At 34.5% G+C, this 14009-nt stretch overlaps 2 protein-coding genes across 2 annotated transcripts; both read left to right on the forward strand.

Moving 5' to 3' along the window:
- Positions 1-1600: 1600 nt before the first annotated feature.
- LOC128214497 (uncharacterized) lies at positions 1601-2473 on the forward strand. Its single transcript, XM_052920997.1, has one exon. The coding sequence runs from the start codon at positions 1601-1603 to the stop codon at positions 2471-2473; it is 873 nt and encodes a 290-aa protein (XP_052776957.1).
- Positions 2474-3375: 902 nt separating this feature from the next.
- LOC128246621 (neuroendocrine convertase 2-like) lies at positions 3376-11082 on the forward strand. The gene is made up of 13 exons (XM_052964916.1): positions 3376-3582; positions 3742-3840; positions 4345-4494; positions 4704-4847; positions 5117-5208; positions 5306-5394; positions 5517-5704; positions 5875-6066; positions 6621-6727; positions 7434-7552; positions 8556-8664; positions 9545-9837; positions 10014-11082. Exons 1-13 carry the CDS (start codon positions 3376-3378, stop codon positions 10349-10351), a joined length of 2127 nt encoding a protein of 708 aa, XP_052820876.1. The 3' UTR covers positions 10352-11082.
- The last annotated feature ends 2927 nt before the right edge of the window (positions 11083-14009 follow it).

The following is a 14009-nucleotide window of genomic DNA, read 5'->3' on the forward strand; positions in this document are numbered from 1 at the left end:
AAGCGAATGGTGAAACTTTATTATACTGCATTATTTTGGTGATATCCCATTTCGATTATAATTGAAGCAGAAAGTAGTCTCGTAGTAGTTTTTGAAAGCGTATGCAAATTTCACAAAAGATCGATTAAATCAACTTAATGAATGCGCTGAAAGCGTCGAAAGTATGTTACCAAACTGTGTTTCTTCGCACTTAATCCGCTTTATAAAAGCTACTGATGTGTTTGGTTGTCTCTGAAATGGGGTTATGGTTGCGATAATGTGGGGCTTTTGGCACTACGTCGGCTTTTTTAGAAGTGCACATTCTTTTCCTTGACGATGAAGGGGTTATGTTAACAAACATGTTGGCACAGATTGGGCATAATCATCATTGTGGTTTTGGTGTTTGGTTGCCACAATCTATGCTGAATTTGAAAAGCACACGGTTTTGCCTTCTCTGAATGAGATTCATGGTTACGAAAGGGTAGTTTGTATGATACTGATAAGGCTTAGTAACAGCTACCCATGGGTTTAATTTTCTCCGACTGGCGCTGAAGGGTGACAAATGTGATATATTTTGCGCTGAAAATACTTTTAGAATTACACATGAGTTCGATTTTCTCGGAATGGTCTCCTCATTTGGCATTGATATGGATTTCTGAAAGCTACACATGCGTTTGTCTGCTCTTAATGTTCTGTATTGTAGTCAAAATAAACATGACAGAGAACTGGATTGACTTATGTATAGAATATCTAAGGATTGTTGATCTATGAATATGCTTGACTGTGGTCACAATAGGAATGATTAGACTATGAAAGGTTTTGTATAGAAGACTTCTTTGATTTAAAATGGAGTATGTTATGATGCTCGGTCGTTTTTTGGGGCAGGTGATGGACTTAATTGTAGCTGCATTTGTATTTAACGGGTTTGGATGAAGAAGAAGATTCCTCCTGTGGTATTTGTACAATAGATAAACTGAAATGCAGCAGAAATTGGATTAATTGTGACTGGGCTTATAATTGCCGTGACACTGAAGTGACTTGAGACCCCCTATACAGGATTTCTTTAAACTAAATGGTCTTAAGTATGATCTTTGACAGATTAAACGGAACTCTTGCGACTGATGATTGCAGCCTCACGACAATTTTGGCCATGGTCGTTTGTTGCGACCAGGAATACTTAAAATGATATTAACGTCTTGCAGAGTTCTTGTATTTGATTACTACTGACGATTCTACTCCATTCATTTTCACAACATACACACATCTTCCCTGTCCTAATAAGTCTTGTGATTACTATTGCCATATAACGAACTCTGTAAACCGCAAGTAAATTGATTAAAAATAAAATAGTGTAGGACGTTTAACAAGTTTATATTTAAACTCAGTCAGGAACCCAGTAAGATAATCTTAGAAGTGTTAAATCAATGCGGTACGCGGTATTTCGTTCTTTAATTTGATGCTCCGGTAAGATCTTTGTTTTATAGTTCAAAATGTCTGCCGACCTAGTGTCGTGTAGTGTCGTGTAAAAAGCTTACGTGGATAGTATTAGCTTCAAACGGGTTATAATATTTGAGCTGTATGTGATGGATAATTCTTTTTCAAGTGATTACTATTCTGAATGATGGCAAACACGTGCTATAACACAGCAAAACTTTACGTTGCAGTGTTCTTGAACAAGAAACCAAATGAAAAGGTTAATATAAAAGTATCAATCGAACATAATGACGAGGAAGATATTGATGTCAACAAAATTAGAAAACTTTGCAAAAATTTACTTTGTGATGACATCGAGCCAGATATTTTTGCAAACAACACAAAGGATGAAGTTAATAAAAAGTTAAAGAATATTTCCGAGACAAAAGCGAAGGAGTTTGATTGTTTTATGCTATTTTTCCTTGGGCAAATAGATCATTCAAAGGAAACCGCCGACCAATCCCTTAAATTTCAATTTTGGGATGGATCCCTGCCAATAGATGAAATCCACAACTGTGTCAAAAAGTCTTCATATATGGCTGGAAAACCAAAAATGTTTGTATTCCAAGCTGATGATACCCGTCTTCTACCGACTTCTTACATGACTAAGGCAAAACCATTTGAAGAAGAAGAATCCGAGCAAAAGACAAAGAAAGTACCTACTGACGCCGATATGTTGATCATCATTAGCACTATTCCACAACTTCTGGCAAACACACAGAATGAAAGGTTTCTGCAATATACAGGATTTTCCCAAGAGAAAACAAAGGGCGTGCAACCAAGTGATTTGAGAGGCTCATTTTTAATTGAGACTTTTGTGGAAACATTGTTGGACAAAAGCAACATAAATGTTGATATTCTTACCCTGACTACAAAGATAAATGGTAAAATAGAAGATTTAAGTGAAGATGTCAGGAGTGACGAAAGATTTGATGATGAAATAAATCAACAAATTTTAGACAAACTTGAGCTGCCGCTCACGACGTCAACATTAACGAAACTCGTTGTGTTTAAAAAGTAGACACCTAACATCAAAAGGTATATTTGATGTTCAGTTCTCCATTTTGTGTTTAGACAGATGATATGGATGCAAATTTGTTAAATCATACTATGGAATGAATGTATAACTATGATGATGTATACGTGGATTACATACTATAATAAACAAGTACACAGATTCGACACTTGTGCACGTGGACCTTGAAAAGTCAAGGTCAAGTATATGAGCACCCCGAGAATATTTTGATGTGCATTGTAAAGTTTTTACTGACTCACGTTTTTAATAATTATTTTGTTACATTTGAAGTGAACCTATGTCGATCATAATTAAAACAATGTCTGAAATGGGAATGGAAAATAAACACAAAATTGAAAGTGTGCATGTTGCATTTTACAACACCGTTTCCGCCCAGAGGAATGTATATTCAATATCAATGTTTAAGACTTCACAACATAAATAAAGAAGTGGACGCATACATAATTATGTTAAACGGATAATTAAAGATTGACCACCCTTAATAATTATTTTCTTATATAACTTCAAACTTCAAATGCATTATTTTGTAATATGTTCATTTGTTTTTATTTATATGTGTATTTATGTTCATAATGAACAGAATGTCTAACTCTTCTTGTTCACTTATATCATTATTATTATTCAATTTGTACAGATAAGAAACGTGTTAAATCTAAGGCGAAATAAAGTACAATCTGATTCTAATTGTGTTTCTTATGTCACCAAACTATGAAAGGAAGTTAGATAATACATTTAACTTCCTTTCTCGTAAACCGGATTGTTTACAATCAGTTGCAAGCAGTTTAGGCTAGTTTAATTATAGTTACATAAATGTTTTGGTGATATCACAGGTCGATTACAATAGAGACCATACAGATCGTATATTCGTAGTTATTTAACGTTTGGACATGAAGCAAAGCAATATGACAGTTCTTTGTATTACTGTGTTGGTTTTATTATATTTTCAAGGAGTATGTTATGGTTATTATAGTACAAATGGTGGGAATGTTTCTTTAAGTGATGTTACGAACCGATTTTTTGTTCATTTGCGTCCAGACGACTTGGACCTTGTTCAAGATGAGCTTAAAACTCATTCTCTTACATACCATAGCAAGGTAATATTTTATTTCATCTAGTTCAACTATAAAATTGTATATTAGAAACCTGTACTTGTGTTGATTTAACGGTTTACTGGAATATTTAAGTACGCTTCAATACCAAATAGCAATGTACAATTGCAATATTTAAACAATGTTCTTGGAATTGTCTTTCAGGTCGTCGATAACTTGCACATTTTCGAAAATAAAAGTAATACCATTTATAGAGCAACTTACTTGGAGCTGGACAGACTTAAAGCCAACATTAAAGGGAAAGTAAGTTTGCAGCTTATTTGTTCTTGTTAATGTATTTAACCTTATACGTTGGAAAACCAGTTGATTTTTTCCCGCTGGGATCCCAGCGATGATTTCCTTGTTATTATAAATATGAATAATCTCATAAGGTGGAAAACCAATTCAAACTTTCCCTTTGGGATCCCGGTTTTTTTTTCTGCTCGAGTATATTTTGCCATACATTGGTCACACATTCAGTTATAAGAAGAAACACATTGAACAGAAAACACATTTGAAAGATCAAAAACATTTCACTTCAAAAATGTTATATCATTTTTACAATATAGCGTTGGTATAATGCAAAAAGGTACCAACACTTTCTATATCTTGATGTAATTTGGACTTTTCTGGCCTTAACCATGCAATATATTTATGTAATTTAACACAACGTTCGCCACCAAAAAATGTTCTATCATTCGCTTAACATCCACTTTTCGTCCTTTATTTATACCATTTCGTAAATATTTAAATTCACTAAATCTGCAGATTAGACAAATTGAGCAGTGTCGAAGGTTACTAGTAGAAAATGACAAAGGAAATAATACCGCTAAGAAAGATACTAGGATGAAAAGCTTGGCACCCAAATTCAGAATGGCTCAGAACATCGCGAATCCGAACGCTATGGATGAGGCCCATGTACGTACGATATCTTACATCTTAATATAGTTTTGTGATATCTTTCAAATGTAGGTCTGGTATTTTATGTATCTTAAGTGTAAGGGTCAATGATACCAAACACTTGCTATGTAGATTAACCTTTATGCTCACACACTGTTGAAGAAACATTTTTGTGGTTTTGATTAACATCATGAATTTAAATACTTTTAATATGTTTTAATTTGAAGAGTTTGTTGGTATGTCCACCGTATTGGGATAATCAGGAAGGGATAGATGAGGTATGGAATTCCTCTGTGACAGGACACGGCGTGTTGATTGCTGTCACGGATATTGGTATGGATGTTCATCATCCGGAGCTCCACCCGAACATAGTATGTTAATAAAGATACATATATTGTTTGCATTTATAAAAAACCTGGGGACGACCTCCCATAGAAAAGTTCGATGGATATTATTTTGATGACTTAATAACGTTAATTAACAAGAAATATTTGTGAAAACTGTCAAGTTTAACCTAGTTTATAACGCCCATATGGCATTTTGTGGTAAGGATGTCATTTATTTCGTAGCAAACGATATCGCAGTAGTCAAGAAAAATATAATTTTGCATATTAAATTTTGTATATTTTTTGATGCTCAGGAGATGTCTTTGCGGTGGAACATTGTCAACAACAACACTGATGTCTCTCCAGAACATTTCCCTAACTACTACGAATCTTTCGTAACAACCAAGTAAAGAAATTGTATTTCGTGTAAATTTGTTTTGACATCTTATATCAACATATAATATTTTAATAAACCGAAACATTTTACAACACTATATCTTCAGTCATGGGAACGACTGTGGTTCGGTTATTGCTGGTGTGAGAGGAAACAATCTTTGCAGTGCTGGTGTTGCTCCGGACGCAAAACTTGTCCGTATGTATTGGTTTATTCAAATTAATGTCGTATTCCTCAAACTAAAATATAACAAATATGTACTTATTAGAATAACTGCGTTAGTTTTTTTATTTCTACAGTCCAATCGTTGTTTCTTGCAGCTTTGAAATTTGGCAAAGTGGTGGAGTTTATGTGGGATAGACCAGTTGTTTTTGATGATAGTCTGTCGAAAGCCTTGGCGTATAGACACGACCGAATCGATATATATTCCAACAGCTGGGACTTCGGCAGATCTTTCAGACCGCTGGATATTGGTTCGGCATCGGCGATTAAAGAAGGTATCAAAAAGGTCAGTTATCAAAACTACGTACAAGCATAAAACTTAAACTATATATTTTGTAGATTCATTTTGTTGCTAAATATGGCACAGTTCAACTGGGCTTTTATTAACTGAACGAGCTTGACTAGGACCTATAGTTGTAGTTGTATTTACAAGACGATTATCATCTTTTCATATAGGGCCGAAATGGAAAAGGTAGTATTTATGTGTTCCCTGCTGGTCGACGGGGCAACGGCTTTGCTAACAGCATCTACACAATTGCAGTCAACAACATCGGGGCACGAGGAAAGGTACCGAAAACCGCGTATGCAAATTCCGCCACGCTTGTTTCATCCTTCGGGAAAGGGCGAACGAGAACGTCTAAAAACATGGTAAAGTTGAATAACTTGAATTCATGTTTGGTTTGTCGTTTGTGTTGAGCGCTTGAAAAAGGTTTTAACCTTCGGTGTATTGTTCCAAAATGTTAACTGACCGTGTCAATGCAAGCTAAATACCACATACATCATTTCAATTGTTGTTGTTGTCTTGTCACTTTCTGTTTGCTTGGCATCGATCACTGTGTTTAAACACAGGTCCTTGATAAAATTAGAAGCTACCTGTCACTGTGGTTTCCATTCTTTCACTTTTCTATAACATTTTCTGTCGTGATGTCCTCTATATTACCAATTTATATCCGAAGATACCTTTAAACAATCACGTTGACGCATTTTAATTTCGGAACGTTAGCACTGTGCCAGTATTCTTTGCTTTTTGTGGATATAAATGCGATAATTGATCAGTCCTGCCTTGATGTGATCAGTCCTGCCTTGATGACATTTTATGTAAACAATAACAAAGTAAATGCAAATACGTGGTGTATCGATACCGAATTGCTTTTACAATAGTTTTCATGCTTGTTTATGTTTTTTAATCGTTTACTTTTTAGATAACTGCTTTCAATGAAAGAAGACGGCAATGCTGGAATAAGTTTGGTGGTTCCTCCGCTACTACAGCGAAACTTGCAGGAATATGTGCGCTCATTTTAGATGCTGGGTATGAAGATTTGTATGTCTGTTAAAATAAGTTCCAAACGTTTAACACCTACAGAAATATGCGTTTATAAAGACACATACAGTTTATGATATGATCTCCGGTGATTTATACAGATTTTTTCTGTGAAATAAAAAGGATATTTTATTTTTCAAGCAGTGAAAATATCAGTTTGATATTTTTCACTGTTTTTAAAAAATACCCAGTCTGATAACCGAATCAAACATCAGCGCACATAGAACTAAGAAAAATATCAACGACGTCATTTCTGAATTTGCGTCACGTGCACAAACAGATTGACCTTTCACTTATAACATGCGGTAAAATGTCTTTATATACTATTAAAGTTATATTCTATCTACGTCACTTGTGAAATACAACTGATGATGCTCACTCGATGAAATGTATTACGATCTTGCACTGAAACAAACAGATCTTCCATAGTGTGTACTGGGCGGAAATATTTCTTCTTATACGGATAAATCAATGGTTTGTTACGAAGTACTCGGAACGCAAGAGGGTGGATACTAAAAATTGGTACTTAATTGTACACGGACTCTCTTAAAAATGCGCAAAAACATATTCCTTACACGAGAATAAAACAAAAAAAGATGAGGTTTCGGTACGCTTGGAAACGGATATTGAAACCTTAGATGCTATAGGAGAACATGTTATGCCATTTGATTATATTTTGCTTATCTAATTGCAGGAAAAGGCATGACAAAATCTTATCCGGGAGAGATGTACAACACATCCTTGTACAAGCAGCTACCCGTGAAGGTCTTATTGAAACAGAACATTTTAGGAAAAATGGCGCTGGTCTGTATTGTAAGTCTATATCTTGCATCTCTAGTGTTTCATTATTTCGCACGTAACTATTGTTGACGATAACATGTGGAAAAAGGAAACAGTAAGAAGTGATGAAAACTATCAATATTGTTCAGATATTTTTTACTCAACACACACAAAATTAGGTTGGTTGATACAGTTTCAAAAGTAAACTATATCAACATGGCGAACACATTTTGTATGGTAATTGAGCGCAACTCTATTTTGTCCAGGCCCTAGCTCATACACAACTTACAAGCAAATGCAGATTTGAACGGCTCCTGACTAGTGTCGTTCAAGCCTTTAGATAGTACCGTTAATCCGCGTTATCGTTAAATGTGTAGTTACTGATATTGTCCCCGTAGGTTTAATATGTATTGTCATAAATTAAAAAAAACAACGAAAATGACAAGTCTCTGAAAATAGTGATTTGCTTTTGAATACCCTACCTTGGTCCGATAAAACTTTTAAAAGTATGTAGTTGGTCCATGTGCCCGTATCTTTAGGTATGATAGGCATTGTAGGCTCTATAGGCTTCAGAAAATTGACCGGCAATTTACCACAAATGTAATTAAAAATAGATATTACACTATGGTGAGATGTAATATGGGAAATATTTTTGTCACAAACATACGCAAATTAAGTACGCATATCTGAAACCGTATCACCTGAAAGTTCACGTTTTCAAGGAAAACCCAACCATCAAAGCATGCCTTGCCTATGATAGATAAAAACATGTATGCATACTTTGTGCGTCCATCTAATTTCGAACTTACGGATTCAGGGGTGAGTGGTGGAAATCTGGCACCATTCCCACCATTCACCATCTCAAACTTACCAAGTGTACTCTGAATAATTATTATTACTTTTTTGATATCCCTAAAACGTTTTGACATGCTTTCAAAAATTAAAACATGTTCCCAAAAAGACTAATTTAGTCTGTCACCCATGACTTTTTTTGGTCAAGCTCCACCCCTGGAGTATAATGCTTATTGTTTTACAGATCATGATGTGTTTGGATTTGGATATGTCGATGTACAGAAAGCTGTTAAACTAGTTTCAAAATGGTCTGAAACGAAAACAATGCTTTCACATCAAGTCGTTCCAAAAAGGTAAGAAAATTCATTCCGAACATTATACATATATATCGTCGTTAATATTATAAATGTAAACTAAATAAGGCTGGTACTAGTGATGTAAGTAAAAAAGTTAATTTAAGCAACCGCACGTCTTATTGATGACATTAAATAGGGCTTAAGTTTTGATATTAAACAATACTAACATTATGAGTCTTGTTCACGTTTAATAGGGTCAACTTTCCCTTTAATGACAATCAGATTTATTGTTACAATTATAAAACATCAACAGGAGTTTAACTTTGAGTTATATTGTTAACAATTTTTAATTTAAAACAAAGTATGCCATATTTTGCCAAAATACACGTTTGTAACGCAATTAATTTTTTTTTAAATAGATTCTCAAAATACTGTTCAAATGAATATATGTTATATAGGTGTTGTTTGGTTTGCTACAAACATACAATCTGTGCATAAGTCCCTTTAATAGGCAGCTTGTTGCATTATGTATGCTTTGATTTGAGTGGTTTCGGTTTGCCACCTCAAGTGCATGCTAGCACAAGTGTAAGGTAGACTACTTGTACTCGTTAACAAGTTTAAACCGCAAGAGATCCCTTGTTTTGCTGAAAAATTCAAGGCTGTAAGCACGACATTTAGAAATAAAGATATATTTATGCATATGTACTTTATCCATATGGCATTGTGGAGTTGCGTGTTTTTCCTTGAGTGTCTTCGAGGCTTCGAATCTAGCCACTAAAGAGGCTTATCGTTAGAAAATTTACTACTCTGTGTGCTCATATGTATTTATTGTATTTTAGTTTTAGTTAAATAAAACATTGTTACGGTTTAATATTTAACTATGTCAACATATATTATGTGTGTCACAATGTTAATGTGGTATATAATGAACTTTCAGAACAAGCGTTGATAGCCAAAGAGAAGTGTTTGTTGGACTTTTTCCAAATAACAGCAACGTCAAAATAACCCAAGTCGAATATGTCACCGTTGAAATGCCACCACATATCTTGCGAGGAAAGATATTTGCCAGGTTAACTTCACCAAGCGGTACAAGCATTATTCTAGCAAACGAGACAGAACCGATCAGTGAAATAGGTGAGCGTGAATACATCCAGTTTGCAACGCCGATGTTTTGGGGTGAAAACGATGCTGGAGAATGGACTTTAGAACTTGAAGGAAGAACTAACACAGGTAAAGATGTAGCATTTTTGTATTCTACGGTAATTTGAGAAGGGAAAGGCGTGTCAACCCCGCACTATTTGCGAATGTGTAGATTTTTTATTGACTTAAACTTATTATTATTATCAGTTTCTGCCCATTGCTTTATCAGGGTTAATTTTACTTCATATCTATTCCATACATTTTAGATCGAAACGAACACAAGCACTTGCATCTGACTGTTTTTGGAACAGGTGAAAGGAACTCAGACAATAAGGAAGCCCATGAAAGAAAACGTGATGAATTCAACAAAACTTTGAATAACGAGCACTTTAACGATACAGGTGAACCCATCTCGAAGAAAGATTTCATCATAGAATTTTTAACTCCTGTGGCTTATATAACGGGGCCAGTTTATGTTTTGTTTGGTTTCTATGTTTGCTTTAAATACAAACGTTTTAGAAAACACCTTTGGAAATTGTTGTCCTTAGTGATATGTCAAATTGCAGTTGTTTTGCTATTTGTTTTGATAATACTCGTTTGCTGAAAAGTACTTATAACGTACAAAAATATTGTCAAACAAAGTAAACCACACCATTCATAGAAATGTTTTTTTTTCTCCAATTTCTGTGGTGTAAAAGCAGTGTTTTAAAATCAAATATTTTGATCTGAACTTTGTTTCCAACTTGATGTTATAATTCCATGAATGAATGCTAACTTCTTATAACATTGTTTTCTTTACTGAGTTTAAAGACCGTGTCATGTTTAAAAAAAGGAACAATGTCCTTTCATACAAGTTATTGCTTTGTCTTTCATAAGCCACACTGTTTCTTCATTTAAAGTCGATTGTCTTCCCCTGTATGCTTTCCAATTTCCAAGCTTGTTTATAATACATGTGGTAACAAAAAAACATGACCGGGAGCATTTCTTTCAACCAAAAAAGTTTAATATCCAAAAAAAGGCTCAAAGAACTTGTGTGCTAAAACAAATGTAAGGTATAATCTTGATCTCGTTAACAAGTTTAAATCGCATGCGATCCCTTGGTTTGTTGAAAAATTAAAGGCGGTAAGCACAACGTTTAGGAATTAAGATATGTTGATGCATATTTGCTGTGTCTTTGTGGTATAGTGGAGCTGAATGTATTGAGTATCTTCGAGGCCTCGAACTTTGGACCTCCTCCAAAGAGGCTTGTTGTTAAATCTTTTACTACTTTGTAAGTTTCTATGATTTGTATTGTATTACTCTTTTGATAAAATCAATAAATGTTGCGCATAACTATTTATTTTTAACTATGTCAACATGAAGAATGTGTGTCGAAATGCCAATGTGATATTTAGCGACACAAGCGTTTTTTTCTAGCACACGCGACTGGATCAAGGAACAAGATCAAACCGATAAAGAAAGAGGCAAATACAACGTTGCAAGACAAGACACACTTACCATGAATACTAAAATATAGTAATCAGAAATGAAGCCGAGCGCCTTGTCTTCATAAATGTATTTATATATTCGTCAATTTTACTGGTCAGTCATATCTGTATTTAAACGCATGATTTCGAGTAATTTAACTGGTTGATTTCCTTTCGCTATACAGTAACATCAATTAAAAAGCGGTATAAAAATGTCAATACACATAAATGGATAGAAGAATAACTCTGTTCAGCAAATTTGGAACAATATTCTCTCGACTAACAACAGTCGTTATCGTATTTGTTTACACTAAATCTCAAAAAGGTTTAAGAAGAAATATGGGCACAATTGGTAACATAAAGGTATCGAATAACAACAAAATAAGTAAAATATATGTTTTGACCTTGCAAAAACATTTGATTTATATAAAGAATTTTAAATATGGTGTATGAGGAACATAATGTATACAAAATAGTCCCTATATTGCAAAATAAAAATCAAGCATGATAATTTAAAATGAGTTGAATGTATGCTCGACAAGGACACATCAAGGTGCCGGCTTGTCACCTTTTATTTATGATTGTATGTGACTGATCTGGAGGAAGAATTCTTACTCATTGTTTTTTGCAGTAATCGATATAAACACCCTTAAACTACTTCTACTATTGTACGCAGATGCTATTTTTCAATTTTGTTTCTTTTTTTGGTAATTCTAAAGGCAGAAAAATACATGCCCGATAACGCTAAGCATAGAATCAAATTTCATTGGCCTTATTTTCAAATTGTAACGAACTTATGGTAAGGGTTTGTTAATTGGCTCCTCAACGATGTTTTAGTGAAGAATAAAGCTGTATAATGAGAATATCACGTCTATGATACAACACAATGCTGAATGAGTGGTAGAATAAACCCTAATTCAAAGTTCCTCCCGTGTAAAATACTCTTCAATGCTTATATTGTGGTTTATTGGGAAAACATATACAGTAGGCATAAGCCCATGAGTACAGTATACAAATACAATGGTTAGTACATTCATATGGTAGTATGTACATGTAGTAAGATACAGCGAAAGGAGAGTAACTTGCAATACAATAAATGAACACACACGCACACACGCACGCACGCACGCACGCACGCACGCACGCACACACACACACACACACACACACACACACACACATATATATATATATATATATCTACTTAGGGCATTAAGGAGACCGTATGTATTTTACGGCATTAAGGAGACAATTTGTATATTTTTTGTTTTATACTTTATTTTGCTTTTTTGTTGATAATTTAGTATTGAAATGATCATTTATTATGTGTACAAGATTTAGGCTTCTTAAATTAATTAACAAAAAATATACGTAATTTGCGGTATCCTTAATAATTGTAAGTATGTTGCAGGTTTTAAGGGGACATGTATATATGTCGAAGGGTTTATGGAGACCAGTGTATATATTATATTATTTTTGAGGCATTAAGGGGACCATCCATATTGTATGGCATTAGGGGGACAAATTATATATATCTTACTTTTGACAGTGAAGGCTCCCGTAACCTTAAGAGACAACTTTGTAATAGTATTTTTATATAATTGTGTGTAATAAATCCACAAACAATGACCGGTCGAAACGGGAGGACTGCAAATTTCATAGGATATTCATCAGAAATCTTTTACAGACCATCTCATTCATTAAATGAAATTCAGCTTCAGTCACTTGGTATGTGTACCGTTTGATAAACAAAAAATATAATAGCCAGGTGCGGATCCAGGAATTGTCGTTAGAAGGGGGCGTTACTAAGGGGCGTTTGCAGGAGGATTGAGGGTTACTCAATCAAGAAATTTTTAACAATTTGTAGTCGGAAATGATGCATTATGTGCGTATTTATTTTCTTCTCATATATTGACACAAAAAGTAAACTTTGACGATTTTAAAGGCAGCGCACGCCGATTGCGCCCCATTCTCAATCCGCTAGTGAATATTTGATATATTATGGTTAAATAGAACTTTCAGTTGAATTATATAGAAACTGTAAATTATAAATACAAGTTCTGTGCTTGTAAAAACAATAAAAGTTTCGTCTGCACAGGAATGTGTCTGTTAACGCTTGAACAGTTAGCTCATTATTAAAGAACATTGTTCATTGGGTTCAATGTGACCCATGGAAGTTTTTTTTATTAAATTTCCAACTTCCCCTTAAATTTTACTTGCCTAAAACTTTAACCTAAGTCAATCAGGGGCCATAACTTGTATTATGAAGTTATGTAACCTCATTGGCTGATGGTCCTGAACAATTATGTGAAGTATTAAGTCAATTGAATGAAGGGTATAGAACGCCTTAACCAATAGGCTACGGAGACGGTTTTAATGCATGTACTCAATTGCAGATTCAGGGGGGGGGGGGGGTCGGTCCCAGCGCGCGCGCCGTCCCCCACCCCTTTGAATCGTCCGTTTATAATACGTTCTCAGTCAATATCGGGAAAAAATACAATATTAAGATAAAAATGCACTATTTCGGACTATAAATTAGGGGAGTCTAACCCCCACCCCGGTCCAACATTTTAAGCCATTCAATTTCTGTTCTGAGGGAGGGGCGGATGTGGAAAGATTAACCCCATGAGTTTCACGTACCCCTTCTTAAGTCAATTCCTGGATCTGCCACTGATATCTGTAATCAGATTTGTTGTTTCATAATGTTATAGTTCCTTTAAACAGTTTAAACCTTTTATGGCATCAAAATAAACAGACGCATGTTCAGTAAAAACATACTCTGTATACAACGTTCTC

This window comes from Mya arenaria, chromosome 2 (assembly GCF_026914265.1).
Source record: "Mya arenaria isolate MELC-2E11 chromosome 2, ASM2691426v1".
Taxonomy (NCBI): domain Eukaryota; kingdom Metazoa; phylum Mollusca; class Bivalvia; order Myida; family Myidae; genus Mya; species Mya arenaria.

Excerpts from the sequence above, each read along its gene's own strand:
- LOC128246621 (XM_052964916.1), top strand. The coding sequence starts at position 3,376 with ATGAAGCAAAGCAATATGACAGTTCTTTGTATTACTGTGTTGGTTTTA. Across the intron at positions 6,067-6,620 it reads CGAGAACGTCTAAAAACATG|ATAACTGCTTTCAATGAAAG; the intron begins GTAAAGTTGAAT and ends TTTACTTTTTAG. Across the intron at positions 8,665-9,544 it reads CATCAAGTCGTTCCAAAAAG|AACAAGCGTTGATAGCCAAA; the intron begins GTAAGAAAATTC and ends ATGAACTTTCAG.
- LOC128214497 (XM_052920997.1), top strand. The coding sequence starts at position 1,601 with ATGGCAAACACGTGCTATAACACAGCAAAACTTTACGTTGCAGTGTTC.